This window comes from Poecilia mexicana, unplaced genomic scaffold, assembly GCF_051168715.1.
Source record: "Poecilia mexicana isolate PSO_F unplaced genomic scaffold, ASM5116871v1 scaffold_18, whole genome shotgun sequence".
Taxonomy (NCBI): Eukaryota; Metazoa; Chordata; class Actinopteri; order Cyprinodontiformes; family Poeciliidae; genus Poecilia; species Poecilia mexicana.
Window position 1 is genome coordinate 19,483,113 of NW_028263387.1, and position 23,742 is coordinate 19,506,854.

Consider the following 23,742-nt stretch of genomic DNA (forward strand, 5'->3'; position numbering starts at 1 on the left):
ATAACAGGAGAGAAAACACAGCAGATGAATCAGATTAAATGTCAGCATTCCCCTCAATACTATTAATGACAGAGCAGCTACTTTCATTAATGTGGGATAGACAAACATGTACATCTTACCTTTTGTACATATGCAACAAGTTGGTTCAATAATGGAGCTCCAGACATATTTTGCGTAGTTTATAAATTTTCAGATAATTGAGCAATGTATCCATTTAAGTCATTTTATCCTGCTGAAAAAAAACAAAACAAAAAAAAAAACATTTTCTTATAAAATGCAGTTTTATATGTAAAATAACATTTTTTAGAAAATGTCTTTTTTTTTACAAATAGAAAATAATTTTTTGGAGGTTTGACTGAATTTTATTGTAACTTAGGAAATTCAAATCCAAGCTAAATATTGTTCTATGTTATTTCTTCTGCTTCTAGACCAGGTCCGGTTAGCTGGTGATGGATCAACACAATGTTCTGGAAGAGTTGAAATCTACCACAACAATGTCTGGGGAACGGTCTGTGATGATGGATGGGACTTAACAGATGCTCATGTGGTCTGTAGACAGTTGGGCTGTGGAACATCACTGTCTGCTACCAGTAATGCCACCTTTGGTGAAGGAACAGGACAAATCTGGCTTGATGACGTGTCGTGTTTGGGCAATGAAGATTCACTCACAAAGTGTCAGCATCAAGGATTTGGGAACCATAACTGCACACATGGGAAAGATGCTGGTGTCATCTGTACAGGTGAAACTAACAAATATTTAAGTGAAACATATTTATTGTTTAAAGGCTTAAATGTTGGGTTATCCAGTCAAGGGCGGCGCTAGGAATCTTGGGCCCCATGACAAAAAATTAAATTAAATTAAAGACAAACTGGGTTACAAATTGAGACTCTTACCATTTTCTCTCTCTATTCTTTTTTTGAAAACCTGATTTTATCATTATTTTATTTGCAGCACACTAACTGCCACAGTCGCTCTTATCTTCCACTCTCTGCTGCTCAACACCGTCACCATGTAGCTATAGGCAGGGATGAACCATTTCATCCAGGGGGTGTTCAGAGCTAATGTGTGCTTTTTGGTTTTTGAGGGGTAACATTTAATATTTTCTGGTAAAATCAATTTTAGAAATCAAAATTTAATTAAATTTGTAATTGAAGGGGCCCCATTTTTTTCAATTTCTATGGGAAAAAAATTGTGGGAAATCTTGGAATTTTCCGAACTTTTCCCCCTTATATGGCGCCCCTGGGTCCAGTAAAGAAAAAGACCCTAAATAATAAATCTCTTCTGGATTCCAGATCACATTGTTTTGTTCAAATACATTTACTTAGTGGTTAACTGTTAACTTGTGTCAGTATTTTGCAAATCTGAGGTTCTAAATTCAATTATATATTCAGAATAAATGTCAAGATAAAATAAATCTATGAAGGAATTGAAGGTTAAATAAAACAACACATAAAGGGTCCCTAAAATAAATTTGTTTAGATTTTAAATATTTTTTTTTAATGTAGGAGTTTTTCAAATTTGAGTTTTAGAAAGATATGAATAGTAAGCCCAGTCATCCCCACAAAATGTTCTAATTTTGACTAAGACTAAATTGCAACCACAACCATATTGAGAAAAAATGAAAAATGTTCACAAATTTAAGAAAGAAAATGAAATAAAAATAAAATTGACAGTTGTTTCTTTTTCCAATCTGTCCTCACTTTCCGTTTAGAAAACCTTTGGCTTTCCTTTTTTTTTTTTTTTTTTTTTGGATGGGTTCCTTTAAGTTTGTTTTTTTTTTTCTATTTAAATGAGGTTGAATGAATTTGTGTTTAGGAGATTCAAACTAAATATTGTTCAATGTTTCTTCTTCTGCTTCTAGACCAGATCCGGTTAGCTGGTGATGGAGCAACACAATGTTCTGGAAGAGTTGAAGTCTACCACAACAGTGTCTGGGGAACAGTCTGTGATGATGGATGGGACTTAACAGATGCTGAGTTGGTCTGTAAAGAGTTGGACTGTGGACCAGCACTGTCTGCTACCAGTAGTGCCACCTTTGGTGAAGGAACAGGACAAATCTGGCTTGATGACGTGTCGTGTCTCGGAAATGAAGATTCACTAACAGACTGTCAGCATCAAGGATTTGGGAACCATAACTGCACACATGGGAAAGATGCTGGTGTTGTCTGTTCAGGTGAAACTAACAAATATTTAATTAAATAAAGATATTATATCAAGGATTAAATGTTGTGTGAATCAGTAAAATAAAAGTCCCCAAATAGAAAATCACTTTCTGGATTCCAGATCATATTGTTTTGTCAAATACAATTATTTAGTAGTTTGCTTTAGTTGTGATCAAGAATAGAGATGAAAAAATCTAACTTGTTAACAAAAGGGGGGAACACAGCAGATCAATCAGACTAAATTCCAACATACACCAAATTACTAGGAATGACAGCAGAATAGATTTTATCTTTTGTACATATGTAACAATTTGGTTCAACAATTAAGCTCTAAACAGAGTTTTTGTTTAAAACCTTTTGTGGTGTTTTCTCAGATAACTGAATAGTGCACTCTTTTGACTCATTTTCACTTGTTAGTGGTGAGTGAATTTGTGTTTTAGGAAATGTATATCCAAGTTAAATATTGTTTTATGTTTCTTCTTTTGCTTCAAGACCAGATCCGGTTAGCTGGTGCTGGATCAACACAATGTTCTGGAAGAGTTGAAATCTACCACGACGGTGTCTGGGGAACGGTCTGCGATAGTGGATGGGATTTATCAGATGCCGAAGTGGTCTGTCGACAGTTGGGCTGTGGGACGGCGCTGGTTGCTACCAATTATGCTTTCTTCGGTGAAGGAACTGGACAAATCTGGCTTAATGACGTGTCGTGTTTGGGAAATGAAACTTCACTTACAAAGTGTCAGCATCAAAGATTTGGGTTCAATTACTGTGGACACTGGCAAGATGCTGGTGTCATCTGTACAGGTGAGGCTGACATTTATTTCTCAAAAAAATGTCTTCATAGAAAATATTTATCACATAACATCTTTGTGCACCAGTGAGAGTTGTTTGAAGTTATCTAAAACACAGGTCCCAAAATGTAAATCACGTTTTTGGGATACATAATATTTTGTTCAGATAATTATTAATTTTATGGGTTGTTACACTATTTCTTTAACCACTATGTTAACTTGTGTTAGCTTTCTGCTTCTTTGAAATGCAACTCTTACTTGCATTCCTGGTCATTCTAGCAGGAAACTGTGGATTTCTGTTTTTCTGGAGCAACAAGCCAGCCTGCAGGGAAGTCGAAATATACAAGACTCAATAAATTGCTGTGGAATAAAACAAATCTGCTTGATTGGCAGGAAAAAGTCAAGAATTAATAAGGGATAAATGTTAAGAAGGGTGCCAACTTGATGTTCTTGGCATTATGGTGGCAGCCCTCTCCTTGGGCTGCCTTATTGTGGTGGAGAGATTTGAGTGTCCCAATGATCCTAGAAGCTATGCTGTCTCAGGCTTCATGGCCCTGGTAGGGTCACCAAGACAGACGAGTCCTACATTTTTATTAGACTCTGACACTGGTTATACAAGGACATGACAGCTTGGAGAAGGCGTTGGACCGTTTCCCTCAGGGGTCTTCTGGGGTGTTTTCTGGGAGTATGGGGTACTGGGCCCTTTGATACGGGCTCTCAGGTCCTTGTATGACCGGTGTCAGAGTCTAATAAAAATCTGTAAAATAAGGAAACTATAATGAAGAATGATCAACAAAACTGAACTCGAGCATACCTGATAAACTAAGAGGAACAGATAAACAGAAATAAACCAAACCAAACCACAAAAACAATATTGGCTCCAAATCAAGGATTTGGTGAATATTCTAACAAATATCTTAGGAGCATAAACTGGCTGTTAAAAACTGCAGAGGTTTACAGGCTTGATATTTTTTAATTAGGCAGGGCTGGGGTTCTGACTATATGTGCTACCTTGTCAGATATTTCTGCCATAGCGCAAATAGATAGCTGTGTCTGTCGGTGCTACGTGTCTAAAACATTTTTATGATTTTTATGTTTTAGAAGATGGAAAAGTGAACAAATCCGAGTTAATATTGTTTTATGTTTGTTCTTCTTCAAGAGCGTATCCGGTTAGCTGGTGCTGGAGCAACACGATGTACTGGAAGAGTTGAAGTCTACCACAACAGTATCTGGGGAACAGTCTGTGATGATGGATGGAGCTTAACAGATGCTCATGTGGCCTGTAGACAGTTGGGCTGTGGACCAGCACTGTCTGCTACCAGTAGTGCCACCTTTGGTGAAGGAACAGGACAAATCTGGCTTGATGACGTGTCGTGTTTGGGAAATGAAACTTCACTTGCAGAATGTCAGCATCAAGGATTTGGGATCCATAACTGTGGACATGGGAAAGATGCTGGTGTCATCTGCTCAGGTGAAATTGACAAATATCTGATGAAATATGTTGATTGTTTAAAGGCTTAAATGTTGTGTGAACCAGTAAAATATAAGTCCCCAAATAGTAAATCACTTTCTGGATTCAGGATCACATTAGGTTTTGTTCAAACACAATTATTTAGTAGATTGTTGTAGTTGTTACAAAATGTATTTAACCAATGTTAAATTGTGTTGGTATTCTGCAATTGTGAGGTTAGGGCATGAATTAAATGCATATTGAAAAATATAATCAAGAAAACCTGAAATAATAAGGGAATCCAATGTTTAATGAAACAGCTATTTAGATTATTCTGCATTTGTCTTTTTTTCATTCAGGAGTTTGGCACATTTGGAGTTTTAGGAAGATATCAATATCTAACATGTAATTTTGGACTTAAGTGAGTGATATTCAACTTTTAAAAAAGCTTTGGAATTTGTCCAAACTGCATAAAAATATTCACACAAGACAATATTGCAACCTGTACACCTTGTCCCTAGTGGGATTGGGAGGTGCTGGTGCCTATTTCCAGCTAATGTTCTGGGCGAGGTGGGGTACATCCTGGACAGGTCACCAGTCTGTCAACAGGACAAACAACCATGCACACACACACACACTCACAAATAGGGAGAATAATTAACCTGACAGTCTGTCTTTGGACTGTGGGAGGAAACCTGAGTGCCCAGAAAGTACCCACACATGGACAGGGAGAACATGCAAACTCCATGCAGAAAGACCCCAGGCTGGGAATTGAACCCAGGACCTTCTTCCTGCAAGGCAACACTGCTACCAACTGCACCACTGTGCAGCCCCAATATTGCAACCATTTTAATGGCTTGCTGTAAGTTTGATAATACACAATTAGATGGCTAATTCTACCTGTTTACAATTGAAAACCAACAGAGTACTGAAAAATACTTTGAGGATTACCTTTGTTCTACCAAAAGAATGCCTTTTCACACTTCTTTGATCCATGTAACTCCATTCGTCAAAAACGTGCATATTTCTCTAGACTGAAGTACATCTTGATATGTTGAGGATTTTGAAATGTTTTGTAACAAACAAGTCACAAGTATTTGAAGGTGCATATTAAATTCTGAATTATAGCATGAAAGAATAATAATTTAGGAATGTGCTAAGACAGAATTACCAAGTTGCTAATAAGTTTTTAGCCAGCCCACAGCAAAGGATTTTAGCTAATGTAGAAATACCCAACACGGCTATATTATGCTCAAAGGTTGGAGATTAAAAAATTAAACTTATGAATAACAGGAGAGAAAACACAGCAGATGAATCAGACTAAATTCCAGCATATCCAAAAATATTAATGATGACAGAGCAGCTACTTTCATTAACGTGGGATAGACAAACGTGTACATCTTACCCTTTGTATATATGTAACAATTTGGTTAAATAATGGAGCTCCAAACATATTTTGCATTGTTTATAACTGTTTCTTATTTTTTTTCAGATAACTGAACAGTGTATCCATTTAAGTCATTTTATCTTGCAAGTGGTGACTGAGTCTAATTGTGATGTAGGAAATTCAAATACAAGCTAAATATTGTTCTATGTTTCTTCTTCTGCTTCAAGACTATGTCAGGTTAACTGGGGCTGGAGCAACACGATGTTCTGGAACAGTTGAAGTCTACCACAACGAAACCTGGGGAACGGTCTGTCATTATGGATGGAGCATGGCAGATGCTGAGGTGGTCTGTAGAGAGTTGGGCTGTGGACCAGCACTGACTGCTACCAGTTATGCTGGTTTTGGTCAAGGAACTGGACAAATCTGGCTTGATGGCGTGTCGTGTTTGGGAAATGAAGCTTCACTTGCACACTGTCGGCATCAAGGATTTGGGATCCATAGATGTGGACACTGGGAGGATGCTGGTGTCATCTGCTCAGGTGAAACTGACAAATCTTTAATTAAATATGTTGATTGTTGAAAGGCTCAATGGTTGTGTGAACCCATAAAATAAAAGTCCCCAATAGAACATCACTATCTGGATTGAGGATCACATTAAATTTTCTTCAAACACAATTACTTACACGTTTGCTTTAGCTGTTAGAAAATTCCATTAACTAATGTTAACTTGGGTTATATTGTACAATTCTGAGGTTGTAAATGAAATACACATTGATGCAATATAATCGGTGCAGATGAAGAAATTTTATGGAGGAATCCATTGTTTAATGAAACAGCAGAGAAAGTGCTCTCTGAGCTAAATTTGTTTAGATCAGTGTTTCCTAACCCTGGTCCTCAAGCAACACTGCCCTGCATGTTTTAGGTGTTACCTTACTTTAGCACATGGGATTTCAATTGACAAGTGTTTGCTGAATTACAATCAGCTGATCAGGAGTATTAAAGCAGAGACATATTTTGCATTGTTTATAACTTTTCAGATAACTGATCAATGTATCCATTTAAGTCATTTTATCTTGCTAAAAACATCATTTTCATTAACATTGTAGTTTTATATGTAAAAAAAAAGCATTTTATAGAAAATGTTTTTTTTTTTTTTTTACAAATGAAAACATATTTTGAAAGATTGACTGAATTTTATTGTAATTTAGGAAATTCAAATCCAAGCTAAATATTGTTCTATGTTTCTTCTTCTGCTTCAAGACCAGATCCGGTTAGCTGGTGATGGATCAACACAATGTTCTGGAAGAGTTGAAGTCTACCACAACAATGTCTGGGGAACGGTCTGTGATGATGGATGGGACTTAACAGATGCTCATGTGGTCTGTAGACAGTTGGGCTGTGGAACATCACTGTCTGCTACCAGTAATGCCACCTTTGGTGAAGGAACAGGACAAATCTGGCTTGATGACGTGTCGTGTTTGGGCAATGAAGATTCACTCACAAAGTGTCGGCATCAAGGATTTGGGAACCATAACTGCACACATGGGAAAGATGCTGGTGTCATCTGTACAGGTGAAACTAACAAATATTTTAATGAAAGATATTTATAGTTTAAAGGCTTAAATGTTGGGTTATCCAGTCAAGGGCGGCGCCAGGAATCTTGGGCCCCATGACAAAACAATAAATGAAATTAAAGAAAAATTGGGTTACAAATTGAGACTCTTACCATTTTCTCTGTATATATTTTTTGAAAGCCTGATTTTATCATTTTTTTATTGGCAGCACATTAACTGCCACAGTCACTCTTGTCTTCCGCTGACTGCAGCTGAACACCGTCACCATGAAACGCTAAGCAGGGATGAACCATTTCATCCAGGGGGTGTTCAGAGCAAATCTGTGCTTTTTGGTTTTTGAGGAGTAACATTTAATATTTTCTGCTAAAAACTATTTTAGAAAACAAAATATAATTAATTTTGTAATTGACAGGGACCCATTTTTTTCAGCCAACCATTTTGAGAAAAAAATGAAAAAATTTCAGAAATTTAAGAAAATGAAATAAAAATAAATATGACAGTTGTATCTTTTTCCAATCTGTCCTCACTTTCCTTTTAGAAAACCTTTGGCTTTCCTTTTTATTTTTGTTTTTTGGATAGGTTGCTTTAAGTTTGATATCATACAATAAGATGGCTAATCCTACCTTTTTAAAAACCAACAGAGTGCTGAAAAATACATTGATACCTTTGTTCTCCCAAAAGAATGCCTGTTAACACTTCTTTGATCCACGTAACTCCATTCGTCAAAAACATGCATATTTCTCTAGACTAAAGTACATCTTGATTTGTTGAGGTTTTTGAAATGTTTTTGACAGGTAGAGCTTTAGAAAACCTAAGACACCACAGAAATGTAATGAGTCACATGTATTAAAATATGCATGTATATTTAAATCCCAAATTTCAGCATTAAAAAGTGAATTATTTGTGAATGTAATAAGACAGAATCACTAAATTGCTTTTAAGTCTTAAGCCACCCCACGCAGAAATATAAAACAAGGCTAAATTATGCTCAACTGTTGGAAATGAAAATATAAAACTTGAGAATAACTGTAGAGAAAAAACAGCAGATGAATCAGACTAATTTACAACAACATAGTCAAAAATACTAATAACGACAAAGCAGCTGTTTTCATTGATGTTGAATATACAACAGTATACATTTTGTACATATGTAACAATTTGGTTCAATAATGAAGCTCTAAAGACATTTTGCTTTTTCAGATTTTTACGTGTTTTTTTTTAATTTCACTGATCAGTATAATCTTTCGACAAAACTTGCACTTGCTAAAATACAGTTTTTATAAACATTTAGATGTTTTTTCTATTTAAATGAGGTTGACTAAATTTGTGTTTAGGAGATTCAAACTAAATATTGGCGAATGTTTCGTCTTCTGCTTCTAGACCAGACCCGGTTAGCTGGTGCTGGATCAACACGATGTTCTGGGAGAGTAGAAGTCTATCACAACAGTGTCTGGGGAACGGTCTGTGATGATGGGTGGGACTTAACAGATGCTGAGTTGGTCTGTAAAGAGTTGGGCTGTGGACCGGCACTGACTGCTACCAGTAATGCCACGTTTGGTGAAGGAACAGGACAAATCTGGCTTGATGACGTGTCGTGTCTGGGAAATGAAGATTCACTAACAGACTGTCAGCATCAAGGATTTGGGATCCATAACTGCACACATGGGAAAGATGCTGGTGTTGTCTGTTCAGGTAAAACTAATAAATATTTAATTAAATACAGATAATGTTTCAAGGCTTAAATGTTGTGTGAATCAGTAAAATAAAAAGTCCCCAAATAGAAAATCACTTTCTGGATTCCAGATCATATTGTTTTGTCAAATACAATTATTCAGTACTTTTTCTTTAGTTGTGATCAAGGATAGAGATGAAAAAATCTAACTTGTGAATAATAGGGGGGAACACAGTAGAAAACACAGCAGATGAATCAGACTAAATTCCAACATACACCAAAAACAATAAGAATGACAGCAGAATATATTTTATCTTTTGTACATATGTAACAATTTGGTTCAACAATTAAGCTTTAAACACAAATTTTTTGTTTAAAACCTTTTGTGGTGTTTTCTCAGCAAACTGAATAGTGCACTCTTTTGACTCATTTTCACTTGTTAGTGGTGAGTGAATTTATTGTGTTTTAGGAAATTTATATCCAAGCTAAATATTGTTTTATGTTTCTTCTTCTGCTTCAAGACCAGATCCGTTTAGCTGGTGCTGGATCAACACAATGTTCTGGAAGAGTTGAAGTCTACCACAACGGTGTCTGGGGAACAGTCTGTGATAATGGATGGGATTTATCAGATGCCGAAGTGGTCTGTAGAGAGTTGGGCTGTGGGACGGCACTGGTTGCTACCAATTATGCTTTCTTCGGTGGAGGAACTGGACAAATCTGGCTTGATGACGTGTCGTGTTTGGGAAATGAAACTTCACTTACAAAGTGTCAGCATCAAAGATTTGGGTTCAATTACTGTGCACACTGGCAAGATGCTGGTGTCATCTGTACAGGTGAAGGTGACATTTATTTCTCAAAAAAATGTCTTTATAGAAAACATTTATCACTTAACATATTTGTGCACCAGTCAGAGTTGTTTGAAGTTATCTAAAACACAGGTCCCAAAATGTAAATCACGTTTTTGGGACACATAATATTTTGTTCAGATAATTATTAATTTTATGGATTGTTACAGTATTTCATTAACCACTATGTTAACGTGTGTTAGCATTGTGCTACTTTGAAATGCAACACTTAGTATACTGGCATTCCTGAAACTGTGGATTTCTGTTTTTCTGGAGCAACAAGTCAGCCTGTAGGGAAGTCGAAATATGCAAGACTCAATAAATTGCTGTGGAATAAAAAATAATCTGCTTAATTGGCAGGAAAAAGACAAGAATTAATAAGGGATAAATGTTAACTTATGTCATTGGGCCACAGGTTATTTCTTCTTATGGAGAGTTTTCAACTAAGTTCAGAGACAACAGTGTATGTATACTTTGCAAAGTGAAGTGACATGGTTAAAAACCATTTATGCTTTAAAACACACACTAATTAAAAGAATCCACAAACTTCTCGTCATTCTACAGATGTTCAGCTTGTGTGTAGTAGAGAGAGATAATCCTAAACAAAACATCTTGTATCAGTGGAGGCAACCTGATAGACTTTACAAGAAGATTTTACAAGAAGGGTGCCACCTTGGTGTTCTTGGCATTAAGGTGGAAGCCCTCTCCTTGGGCTGCTTTATTGTGGTGGAGAGTTTTGAGTGTCCCAATGATCCTGAAGCTATGCTGTCTGGGCATTCATGCCCCTGGTAGGGTCACCAAGGGAGACAAGTCCTACATTTTTTATTAGACTCTGACACCGGTCATACAAGGAACTGACAGCCTTTATCACAGGGCCCGGTGCGGAGAACCACCCACAGTTCTCCCCAAGGGACATGGCGCAGCCTGAGGACCCCTGTGGTGGATGATAACGTTAGATTTGGTGTTCCCTCGCCTGGATGCGGGTCACCGGTGCCCCACTGTGGAGCCAGGTCTGGAGGGGGGCATGATGGCAAGCACCTGGAGGCCAGGCTCTTTCTCATGGAGCCCAGCCGGGTTCAGCCCGAAGAGGAGACATGGCTCCTCCCAGGCCCACCACCTGTGAGAGAGGCCAAAGGGGTCGGTGCATTGAGTGTTGGGCGGCAGCCAAGGTAGGGGACCCTGGCGGTCCGATCCTCAGTTACAGAAGCCGGCTCGGAATTTGGAATGTCACCTCTCTGGTGGGGAAGGAGCCAGAGCTACTGTGTGAGGGTCAGGGAATCCAACTTGAAATATTCGGTATCACCTCGACGCGTGGCTCTGGTTCTGGAACCAGTCTCCTTGAGAGGGGCTGGACATACTTCCACTCTGGAGTTGCCCACGGTGAGATATGCCAGGCTGGAGTGGGCACACTTGTTGGCCCCATCTCGCTGCCTGTACGTTGGTGTTTACCATGGTGAATGAGAGGGTAGTCTCCCTCCATCCATGGGTGAGGTGACGGGTTCTGACTGTTGTTTGTGCTTATGGGCTGAACAGCAGTTTAGATTACCCACCCGTCTTGGAGTGGGTACTGTAAAGTGCCCCTCCTGGGGACTCCCTTGTTTTGCTGGGGGACTTCAGTGCTCACGTGGGCAATGACAGTGGCATGTTTGGGAGGAACACTGTTGTTGGACATCAGTCCTTGTCACGGATTGTCCATAATGAACACCATGCTAAGGCGTAAGGGTATACATGTGTGCACTTGGCACAAGGACATCTTGATGATCGACTTTGTCATCATTTTATCAGATCTGTGGCCGTATGTCTTGAACACTCGGATGTGGAGCTGACCACTGAACACTACCTGGCGGTGAATCATTTCTGGTGGTGGGGGAGGAACCCAGTCAGACCTGTCAGGCCCAAATGTTGTGAGGGTCTGTTGGAAAGGTGTAGCAGAGTCCCATGGGAGACGGAGCTTTACTCCCATCTCCAGCCGATCTTTGACATGTTGGGAGATGGAGGACATGGAGTCTGAGTGGACCATGTTCTGTGCCTCCATTGTCAATGCGGCTTATCGGATCTGTGGCCGCAAGGTTGTCGGTGCCTGTCGCGGTGGCAACCCTCGAACCCGTTGTTAGACACCTTCGGTGAGGCATGCTGTTAGGCTGACAAAGGAGTCCTATCAAGCCTTTTTGGCGTGTGGAAGTCCAGAAGCAGCTGATGGTCACAGGGATCTGAACCACCATCTGGCACGAGTGGTTGCTGAGGGAAAAACTCGGACATGGAAGTAGTTTGGAGAAGCCATGGAGAAACACTTCCGCTTGGCTTTGAGGCCATTCTGGTCCACCATCCGGCATCTCAGGAGTGGGAAGCAGTGCAGCAACAACACTGTTTATAGTGGGGATGGTGTGCTGCTGACCTTGACTCAGGACATTGTGGGTGGGTGGGCAGAATATTTCAAAGACCTCCTCAATCCCACCAACATGGCTTCCATTGAGGAAGCTGAGCCTGGGGACTCTGGGTCGGGCTCTCCAATCTCTGTGGACGAGGTCGCCGAAGTGGTTAAATAGCTCCTCGGTGGAAGGGCCACTGGGGTGGATGAGATTCGTTCTGGGTTCCTTAGGGCTCTGGATGTTGTAAGGTTGTGTTTGCCTACGCGACTCTGCAATATTGCATGTACATTGGGGGTAGTTCCCCTGGATTGGCAGACTGGGGTTGTGGTCCCCCTGTTCAAAGAGAGGGACCGGAGAGTGTGCTCAAATTACAGGGGGTTCACAATCTTAAGCCTCCCTGGTAAGGTCTATTCAGGGTTCCTGGAGAGGAGTGTCCATCGGATAGTCCAACTTCGGATTCAGGAAGAGCAGTGTGGTTTTTGTCCTGGTCGTGGAACACTGGACCAGCTCTACACCCTCAACAGGGTCCTGGAGGGTGCATGGGAGTTCCCCCAACCGGTCTCTATGTGTTTCGTGGTCTTGGAGAAGGCGTTGGATCTTGTCCCTCTGGGGTTTTGTGGGGGGTTCTCCGGGAGTATGGGGTACCGGATCCTTTCATACGGGCTCTCAGGTCCTTGTATGACCGGTGTCAGAGTCTAATAAATATCTGTAAACTCAAATAAGGAAACTATAATGAAGAATGATCAAACAAAACTGAACTCGAGCATACCTGATAAACTATTAGAGCCGAAAAACAGAAATAAACAAAAGCAAACCCGCAGACAATGTTGGGTTTTCTCCTAATATATTGAAACAAACATGTTAGGAGCATAAACTGATTGTTTAAAACTGCACAGATTTACAGGCTTGATATTTGTTAATCCACGCAGGGCTGGGGTTCTGAATATATATGCTACCTCATCAGATATTTCTACCATAGCACAAATGGATAGCTGTGTCTGTCGGTGCTACGTGTCTAAAACATTTTTATGATTGTTATATTTTAGAAGATGTAAAAGTGAACAAATCCAAGTTAATATTGTTCAATGTTTGTTCTTCTTCAAGAGCGTATCCGGTTAGCTGGTGCTGGAGCAACACGATGTACTGGAAGAGTTGAAGTCTACCACAACAGTATCTGGGGAACGGTCTGTGATGATGGATGGAGCTTAACAGACGCTCATGTGGCCTGTAGACAGTTGGGCTGTGGACCAGCGCTGTCTGCTACCAGTAGTGCCACCTTTGGTGAAGGAACAGGACAAATCTGGCTTGATGACGTGTCGTGTATGGGAAATGAAACTTCACTTGCAGAGTGTCAGCATCAAGGATTTGGGATCCATAACTGTGCACATGGGGAAGATGCTGGTGTCATCTGCTCAGGTGAAACTAACAAATATCTGATGAAATATGTTGATTGTTTAAAGGCTTAAATGTTGTGTGAACCAGTAAAATATAAGTCCCCAAATAGTAAATCACTTTCTGGATTCAGGATCACATTAGGTTTTGTTCAAACACAATTATTTAGTAGTTTGCTGTCGTTGTTACAAAATTAATTTAACCAATGTTAACTTGTGTTGATATTCTCCAATTGTGAGGTTAGGGCATGAATTAAATGCATTTTGAAAGAATATAATCAAGAAAACCTGAATTAATAAGGGAATCCAATGTTTAATGAAATAGCTATTTAGATTTTTCTGAATTTGGCTTTTTCATGCAGGAGTTTGGCAAATTTGGAGTTTTAGGAAGATAGATATCAATATCTAATGTGTAATTTTGGACTTAAGTGAATGAAATTCAATTTTGAAAAATGCTTTGCTATTTGTCAAAACTGCATAAAAATATTCACACAAGACATTATTGCAACCTGTACACCTTGTCCCTGGTGGGTTTTGAAGGTGCTTGTGCCTATTTCCAGCTAACGTTCTGGGCGAGGCGGGGTACATCCTGGACAGGTTGCCAGTCTGTCAACAGGACAAACAAACATGCACACACATTCACACCTAGGGAGAATTTAGAGAGACCAATTAACCTGACAGTCTGTCTTTGGACTGTGGGAGGAAACCTGAGTACCCAGAAAGTACCCACACATGGACAGGGAGAACATGCAAACTCCATGCAGAAAGACCCCAGGCCGGGAATCAAACCCAGGACCTTCTTGCTCCAAAGCAAGTTGGTAGCACGCTAGAATAAATGCCTCTTGCTACCAACTGCACCACTCTGCAGCCCCAATATTGCAACCATTGTAATCATTTCTGTCGATGAGTTGCTGTAAGTTTGATATTACTGTATTTTCTGGACTATAAGCTGCAACTCTTTTCCTAAGCTTTGAACCATGTATATAGTCTGGTGCGGATTTTTCTTCAACCACCAGGGGGCTCTTTAACAGGAAGTGAATCATTTGAAGTCAAAATTGTAAATATAAGATGAAACCGCCAATTAAAACGGAATTAGGTTTTAATAGGGAATTGAAATTTGAGAATGTTGTTGATCAGTTAAATAGCATGGAGGGGAAAAAGATTTTTCATTTTTTTAAATAATACTGGGATAATGAGAATTTGAGGTATAGACATTAAGATCCAGTAAATGGCAGTATTGCAACAATAATGGATCCAAGTTGCCATTGAAATCTAAGAAGAAAAAGAAGAAAGCGCCTATTTTCATTTACCACATGTTAATGGCAGACACAAAGGATCAGCACTTTTACTGTTACAGTTACTGTTCGGAAACTACCGTAATCAATTCAGTTAAATCTAAACTTGGCCTCTTTTTCAACCGTAATAAATGTGATATTCAATTGACCTGTTATGACTCAAATTTTGGGTGTCCGCCCCCTTCTGCAGCTGCTGCATCATTGTGGAAAACATGGAGCAGCAGAGATATCTGCGGCTTATAGTCCGGTGCGGGAAAATGCGGCTAATTCTATGTGTTTAAAAACCAACAGAGTGCTGAAAAATACTTTGAGGCTTACTTTTGTTCTACCTAAAGAATGCCTTTTCACACTTCTTTGATCCATGTAACTCCATTCGTCAAAAACATGCATATTTCTTTAGACTGAAGTACATTTTGATATGTTGAGGATTTTGAAATGTTTTGTAACGAGTCACAAGTATTTGAAGGCACATATTAAATTCTAAATTATAGCATGAAAGAATAATAATTGAAGAATGTGCTAAGACAGAATCACCAAGTTGCTGATAAGTTTTTAGCCAGCCCACAACAGAGGATTTTAGCTAATCTTGTCCAACAAAGCTAAATTATGCTCAAAGGTTGGAGATGAAAATATCAAACTTATGAATAACAGGAGAGAAAACACAGCAGATGAATCAGATTAAATGTCAGCATTCCCCTCAATACTATTAATGACAGAGCAGCTACTTTCATTAATGTGGGATAGACAAACATGTACATCTTACCTTTTGTACATATGTAACAAGTTGGTTCAATAATGGAGCTCCAGACATATTTTGCATTGCTTCTAACTTTTTGCTTATTTTGTTCAGATAACTGAACAGTGTATCCATTTAAGTAAATTTATCTTGCTAGTGGTGACTGAATTTAATTGTGATGTAGGAAATTCAAATCCAAGCTAAATATTGTTCTATGTTTCTTCTTCTGCTTCAAGACTATGTCAGGTTAACTGGGGCTGGAGCAACACGATGTTCTGGAACAGTTGAAGTCTACCACAACGAAACCTGGGGAACGGTCTGTCATTATGGATGGAGCATGGCAGATGCTGAGGTGGTCTGTAGAGAGTTGGGCTGTGGACCAGCACTGACTGCTACCAGTTATGCTGGTTTTGGTCAAGGAACTGGACAAATCTGGCTTGATTATGTGTCGTGTTTGGGAAATGAAGCTTCACTTACACACTGTCGGCATCAAGGATTTGGGATCCATAGCTGTGGACACTGGGAGGATGCTGGTGTCATCTGCTCAGGTGAAACTGACAAATCTCTAATTAAATATGCTGATTGTTCAAAGGCTTACAGGTTGTGTGAACCAGTAACATAAAAGTCCAGAAGTAGAAAATCACAGTCTGCATTTAGGATCATGTGAAGTTTTGTTCTAACACAATTACTTAGAGGTTTGCATTAGTTGCTGCAACATTTCTTTACCCTATGTTAACTTGGGTTATATTGTACAATTCTGATGTTGTAAATTAAATACCCATTGATGAAATATAATAGGTGAAGATAAAGAAATATTATGGAGGAATCCATTGTTTAATGAAACAGCAGAGAAAGTGCTCTCTAAGCTAAATTAGCATAGATCAGTGTTTCCTAACCCTAGTCCTCAAGCAACACTGTCCTGCATGTTTTAGGTGTTTTCTTACTTTAGCACATGGGATTTCAATTGACAAGTGTTTGCTGAATTGCAATCAGCTGATCAGGAGTATTAAAGCAGAACCATATCTTTGGTCCATGTAACTCCATCAGTCAAAAACATGGCTATTTCTCTAGAAAGAAACACATCTTATGTTCATAATTTTGAAATGTTTCAGAGAGGTAAGTCTTTGGAAAACCTAAGAGCCCACAGAAATGTTATGAGTTACAAGACTTTAAAGATGCACATTTAAATCCTAAACTACAGCTTGAAAAATTACTGATTTAGGAATTTAATGACAGAATCACCGTGTTGCTGATAAGTTTTTAGCCAGCCCACAACAGAGGATTTTAGCTATTCTAGAAATGCCCAACAAGGCTAATTTATGCTCAAAGGTTGGAGATGAAAATATCAAACTTATGAATAACAGGAGAGAAAACACAGCAGATGAATCAGATTAAATGTCAGCATTCCCCTCAATACTATTAATGACAGAGCAGCTACTTTCATTAATGTGGGATAGACAAACATGTACATCTTACCTTTTGTACATATGCAACAAGTTGGTTCAATAATGGAGCTCCAGACATATTTTGCGTAGTTTATAAATTTTCAGATAATTGAGCAATGTATCCATTTAAGTCATTTTATCCTGCTGAAAAAAAACAAAACAAAAAAAAAAAACATTTTCTTATAAAATGCAGTTTTATATGTAAAATAACATTTTTTAGAAAATGTCTTTTTTTTTTACAAATAGAAAATAATTTTTTGGAGGTTTGACTGAATTTTATTGTAACTTAGGAAATTCAAATCCAAGCTAAATATTGTTCTATGTTATTTCTTCTGCTTCTAGACCAGGTCCGGTTAGTTGGTGATGGATCAACACAATGTTCTGGAAGAGTTGAAATCTACCACAACAATGTCTGGGGAACGGTCTGTGATGATGGATGGGACTTAACAGACGCTCATGTGGTCTGTAGACAGTTGGGCTGTGGAACATCACTGTCTGCTACCAGTAATGCCACCTTTGGTGAAGGAACAGGACAAATCTGGCTTGATGACGTGTCGTGTTTGGGCAATGAAGATTCACTCACAAAGTGTCAGCATCAAGGATTTGGGAACCATAACTGCACACATGGGAAAGATGCTGGTGTCATCTGTACAGGTGAAACTAACAAATATTTAAGTGAAACATATTTATTGTTTAAAGGCTTAAATGTTGGGTTATCCAGTCAAGGGCGGCGCTAGGAATCTTGGGCCCCATGACAAAAAATTAAATTAAATTAAAGACAAACTGGGTTACAAATTGAGACTCTTACCATTTTCTCTCTCTATTCTTTTTTTGAAAACCTGATTTTATCATTATTTTATTTGCAGCACACTAACTGCCACAGTCGCTCTTATCTTCCACTCTCTGCTGCTCAACACCGTCACCATGGTGACGGTGTTGGCAGGGATAGGCAGGGATGAACCATTTCATCCAGGGGGTGTTCAGAGCTAATGTGTGCTTTTTGGTTTTTGAGGGGTAACATTTAATATTTTCTGGTAAAATCAATTTTAGAAATCAAAATTTAATTAAATTTGTAATTGAAGGGGCCCCATTTTTTTCAATTTCTATGGGAAAAAAATTGTGGGAAATCTTGGAATTTTCCGAACTTTTCCCCCTTATATGGCGCCCCTGGGTCCAGTAAAGAAAAAGACCCTAAATAATAAATCTCTTCTGGATTCCAGATCACATTGTTTTGTTCAAATACATTTACTTAGTGGTTAACTGTTAACTTGTGTCAGTATTTTGCAAATCTGAGGTTCTAAATTCAATTATATATTCAGAATAAATGTCAAGATAAAATAAATCTATGAAGGAATTGAAGGTTAAATAAAACAACACATAAAGGGTCCCTAAAATAAATTTGTTTAGATTTTAAATATTTTTTTTTAATGTAGGAGTTTTTCAAATTTGAGTTTTAGAAAGATATGAATAGTAAGCCCAGTCATCCCCACAAAATGTTCTAATTTTGACTAAGACTAAATTGCAACCACAACCATATTGAGAAAAAATGAAAAATGTTCACAAATTTAAGAAAGAAAGTGAAATAAAAATAAAATTGACAGTTGTTTCTTTTTCCAATCTGTCCTCACTTTCCGTTTAGAAAACCTTTGGCTTTCCTTTTTTTTTTTTTTTTTTTGGATGGGTTCCTTTAAGTTTTTTTTTTTTTCTATTTAAATGAGGTTGAATGAATTTGTGTTTAGGAGATTCAAACTAAATATTGTTCAATGTTTCTTCTTCTGCTTCTAGACCAGATCCGGTTAGCTGGTGATGGAGCAACACAATGTTCTGGAAGAGTTGAAGTCTACCACAACAGTGTCTGGGGAACGATCTGTGATGATGGATGGGACTTAACAGATGCTGAGTTGGTCTGTAAAGAGTTGGACTGTGGACCAGCACTGTCTGCTACCAGTAGTGCCACCTTTGGTGAAGGAACAGGACAAATCTGGCTTGATGACGTGTCGTGTCTCGGAAATGAAGATTCACTAACAGACTGTCAGCATCAAGGATTTGGGAACCATAACTGCACACATGGGAAAGATGCTGGTGTTGTCTGTTCAGGTGAAACTAACAAATATTTAATTAAATAAAGATATTATATCAAGGATTAAATGTTGTGTGAATCAGTAAAATAAAAGTCCCCAAATAGAAAATCACTTTCTGGATTCCAGATCATATTGTTTTGTCAAATACAATTATTCAGTATTTTGCTACAGTTGTGATCAAGAATAGAGATGAAAAAATCTAACTTGTTAACAAAAGGGGGGAACACAGCAGATCAATCAGACTAAATTCCAACATACACCAAATTACTAGGAATGACAGCAGAATAGATTTTATCTTTTGTACATATGTAACAATTTGGTTCAACAATTAAGCTCTAAACAGAGTTTTTGTTTAAAACCTTTTGTGGTGTTTTCTCAGATAACTGAATAGTGCACTCTTTTGACTCATTTTCACTTGTTAGTGGTGAGTGAATTTGTGTTTTAGGAAATGTATATCCAAGTTAAATATTGTTTTATGTTTCTTCTTTTGCTTCAAGACCAGATCCGGTTAGCTGGTGCTGGATCAACACAATGTTCTGGAAGAGTTGAAATCTACCACGACGGTGTCTGGGGAACGGTCTGCGATAGTGGATGGGATTTATCAGATGCCGAAGTGGTCTGTCGACAGTTGGGCTGTGGGACGGCGCTGGTTGCTACCAATTATGCTTTCTTCGGTGAAGGAACTGGACAAATCTGGCTTAATGACGTGTCGTGTTTGGGAAATGAAACTTCACTTACAAAGTGTCAGCATCAAAGATTTGGGTTCAATTACTGTGGACACTGGCAAGATGCTGGTGTCATCTGTACAGGTGAGGCTGACATTTATTTCTCAAAAAAATGTCTTCATAGAAAATATTTATCACATAACATCTTTGTGCACCAGTGAGAGTTGTTTGAAGTTATCTAAAACACAGGTCCCAAAATGTAAATCACGTTTTTGGGATACATAATATTTTGTTCAGATAATTATTAATTTTATGGGTTGTTACACTATTTCTTTAACCACTATGTTAACTTGTGTTAGCTTTCTGCTTCTTTGAAATGCAACTCTTACTTGCATTCCTGGTCATTCTAGCAGGAAACTGTGGATTTCTGTTTTTCTGGAGCAACAAGCCAGCCTGCAGGGAAGTCGAAATATACAAGACTCAATAAATTGCTGTGGAATAAAACAAATCTGCTTGATTGGCAGGAAAAAGTCAAGAATTAATAAGGGATAAATGTTAAGAAGGGTGCCAACTTGATGTTCTTGGCATTATGGTGGCAGCCCTCTCCTTGGGCTGCCTTATTGTGGTGGAGAGATTTGAGTGTCCCAATGATCCTAGAAGCTATGCTGTCTCAGGCTTCATGGCCCTGGTAGGGTCACCAAGACAGACGAGTCCTACATTTTTATTAGACTCTGACACTGGTTATACAAGGACATGACAGCTTGGAGAAGGCGTTGGACCGTTTCCCTCAGGGGTCTTCTGGGGTGTTTTCTGGGAGTATGGGGTACTGGGCCCTTTGATACGGGCTCTCAGGTCCTTGTATGACCGGTGTCAGAGTCTAATAAAAATCTGTAAAATAAGGAAACTATAATGAAGAATGATCAACAAAACTGAACTCGAGCATACCTGATAAACTAAGAGGAACAGATAAACAGAAATAAACCAAACCAAACCACAAAAACAATATTGGCTCCAAATCAAGGATTTGGTGAATATTCTAACAAATATCTTAGGAGCATAAACTGGCTGTTAAAAACTGCAGAGGTTTACAGGCTTGATATTTTTTAATTAGGCAGGGCTGGGGTTCTGACTATATGTGCTACCTTGTCAGATATTTCTGCCATAGCGCAAATAGATAGCTGTGTCTGTCGGTGCTACGTGTCTAAAACATTTTTATGATTTTTATGTTTTAGAAGATGGAAAAGTGAACAAATCCGAGTTAATATTGTTTTATGTTTGTTCTTCTTCAAGAGCGTATCCGGTTAGCTGGTGCTGGAGCAACACGATGTACTGGAAGAGTTGAAGTCTACCACAACAGTATCTGGGGAACAGTCTGTGATGATGGATGGAGCTTAACAGATGCTCATGTGGCCTGTAGACAGTTGGGCTGTGGACCAGCACTGTCTGCTACCAGTAGTGCCACCTTTGGTGAAGGAACAGGACAAATCTGGCTTGATGACGTGTCGTGTTTGGGAAATGAAACTTCACTTGCAGAATGTCAGCATCAAGGATTTGGGATCCATAACTGTGGACATGGGAAAGATGCTGGTGTCATCTGCTCAGGTGAAATTGACAAATATCTGATGAAATATGTTGATTGTTTAAAGGCTTAAATGTTGTGTGAACCAGTAAAATATAAGTCCCCAAATAGTAAATCACTTTCTGGATTCAGGATCACATTAGGTTTTGTTCAAACACAATTATTTAGTAGATTGTTGTAGTTGTTACAAAATGTATTTAACCAATGTTAAATTGTGTTGGTATTCTGCAATTGTGAGGTTAGGGCATGAATTAAATGCATATTGAAAAATATAATCAAGAAAACCTGAAATAATAAGGGAATCCAATGTTTAATGAAACAGCTATTTAGATTATTCTGCATTTGTCTTTTTTTCATTCAGGAGTTTGGCACATTTGGAGTTTTAGGAAGATATCAATATCTAACATGTAATTTTGGACTTAAGTGAGTGATATTCAACTTTTAAAAAAGCTTTGGAATTTGTCCAAACTGCATAAAAATATTCACACAAGACAATATTGCAACCTGTACACCTTGTCCCTAGTGGGATTGGGAGGTGCTGGTGCCTATTTCCAGCTAATGTTCTGGGTGAGGTGGGGTACATCCTGGACAGGTCACCAGTCTGTCAACAGGACAAACAACCATGCACACACACACACACTCACAAATAGGGAGAATAATTAACCTGACAGTCTGTCTTTGGACTGTGGGAGGAAACCTGAGTGCCCAGAAAGTACCCACACATGGACAGGGAGAACATGCAAACTCCATGCAGAAAGACCCCAGGCTGGGAATTGAACCCAGGACCTTCTTCCTGCAAGGCAACACTGCTACCAACTGCACCACTGTGCAGCCCCAATATTGCAACCATTTTAATGGCTTGCTGTAAGTTTGATAATACACAATTAGATGGCTAATTCTACCTGTTTACAATTGAAAACCAACAGAGTACTGAAAAATACTTTGAGGATTACCTTTGTTCTACCAAAAGAATGCCTTTTCACACTTCTTTGATCCATGTAACTCCATTCGTCAAAAACGTGCATATTTCTCTAGACTGAAGTACATCTTGATATGTTGAGGATTTTGAAATGTTTTGTAACAAACAAGTCACAAGTATTTGAAGGTGCATATTAAATTCTGAATTATAGCATGAAAGAATAATAATTTAGGAATGTGCTAAGACAGAATTACCAAGTTGCTAATAAGTTTTTAGCCAGCCCACAGCAAAGGATTTTAGCTAATGTAGAAATACCCAACACGGCTATATTATGCTCAAAGGTTGGAGATTAAAAAATTAAACTTATGAATAACAGGAGAGAAAACACAGCAGATGAATCAGACTAAATTCCAGCATATCCAAAAATATTAATGATGACAGAGCAGCTACTTTCATTAACGTGGGATAGACAAACGTGTACATCTTACCCTTTGTATATATGTAACAATTTGGTTAAATAATGGAGCTCCAAACATATTTTGCATTGTTTATAACTGTTTCTTATTTTTTTTCAGATAACTGAACAGTGTATCCATTTAAGTCATTTTATCTTGCAAGTGGTGACTGAGTCTAATTGTGATGTAGGAAATTCAAATACAAGCTAAATATTGTTCTATGTTTCTTCTTCTGCTTCAAGACTATGTCAGGTTAACTGGGGCTGGAGCAACACGATGTTCTGGAACAGTTGAAGTCTACCACAACGAAACCTGGGGAACGGTCTGTCATTATGGATGGAGCATGGCAGATGCTGAGGTGGTCTGTAGAGAGTTGGGCTGTGGACCAGCACTGACTGCTACCAGTTATGCTGGTTTTGGTCAAGGAACTGGACAAATCTGGCTTGATGGCGTGTCGTGTTTGGGAAATGAAGCTTCACTTGCACACTGTCGGCATCAAGGATTTGGGATCCATAGATGTGGACACTGGGAGGATGCTGGTGTCATCTGCTCAGGTGAAACTGACAAATCTTTAATTAAATATGTTGATTGTTGAAAGGCTCAATGGTTGTGTGAACCCATAAAATAAAAGTCCCCAATAGAACATCACTATCTGGATTGAGGATCACATTAAATTTTCTTCAAACACAATTACTTACACGTTTGCTTTAGCTGTTAGAAAATTCCATTAACTAATGTTAACTTGGGTTATATTGTACAATTCTGAGGTTGTAAATGAAATACACATTGATGCAATATAATCGGTGCAGATGAAGAAATTTTATGGAGGAATCCATTGTTTAATGAAACAGCAGAGAAAGTGCTCTCTGAGCTAAATTTGTTTAGATCAGTGTTTCCTAACCCTGGTCCTCAAGCAACACTGCCC

General features: G+C 38.6%; 1 protein-coding gene across 2 annotated transcripts in view; it reads left to right on the forward strand.

The window, feature by feature from the left end:
* LOC148154140 (uncharacterized) overlaps positions 1-23,742 on the forward strand; it is a 66,224-nt gene that overhangs the window by 18,627 nt on the left and 23,855 nt on the right. Inside the window, exons 12-26 of one of the 2 annotated variants that reach the window (XM_088015497.1) lie at positions 429-740; positions 1,863-2,174; positions 2,656-2,967; positions 4,114-4,425; positions 6,019-6,330; positions 7,052-7,363; positions 8,746-9,057; positions 9,559-9,870; positions 13,356-13,667; positions 15,910-16,221; positions 17,461-17,772; positions 18,904-19,215; positions 19,697-20,008; positions 21,155-21,466; positions 23,060-23,371. In XM_088015497.1, the coding sequence (XP_087871623.1) occupies positions 429-740; positions 1,863-2,174; positions 2,656-2,967; positions 4,114-4,425; positions 6,019-6,330; positions 7,052-7,363; positions 8,746-9,057; positions 9,559-9,870; positions 13,356-13,667; positions 15,910-16,221; positions 17,461-17,772; positions 18,904-19,215; positions 19,697-20,008; positions 21,155-21,466; positions 23,060-23,371 (4,680 nt within the window). The remainder of the gene's footprint in view (positions 1-428; positions 741-1,862; positions 2,175-2,655; positions 2,968-4,113; positions 4,426-6,018; positions 6,331-7,051; positions 7,364-8,745; positions 9,058-9,558; positions 9,871-13,355; positions 13,668-15,909; positions 16,222-17,460; positions 17,773-18,903; positions 19,216-19,696; positions 20,009-21,154; positions 21,467-23,059; positions 23,372-23,742) is intronic. The other variant, XM_088015498.1, reaches the window with a different exon arrangement.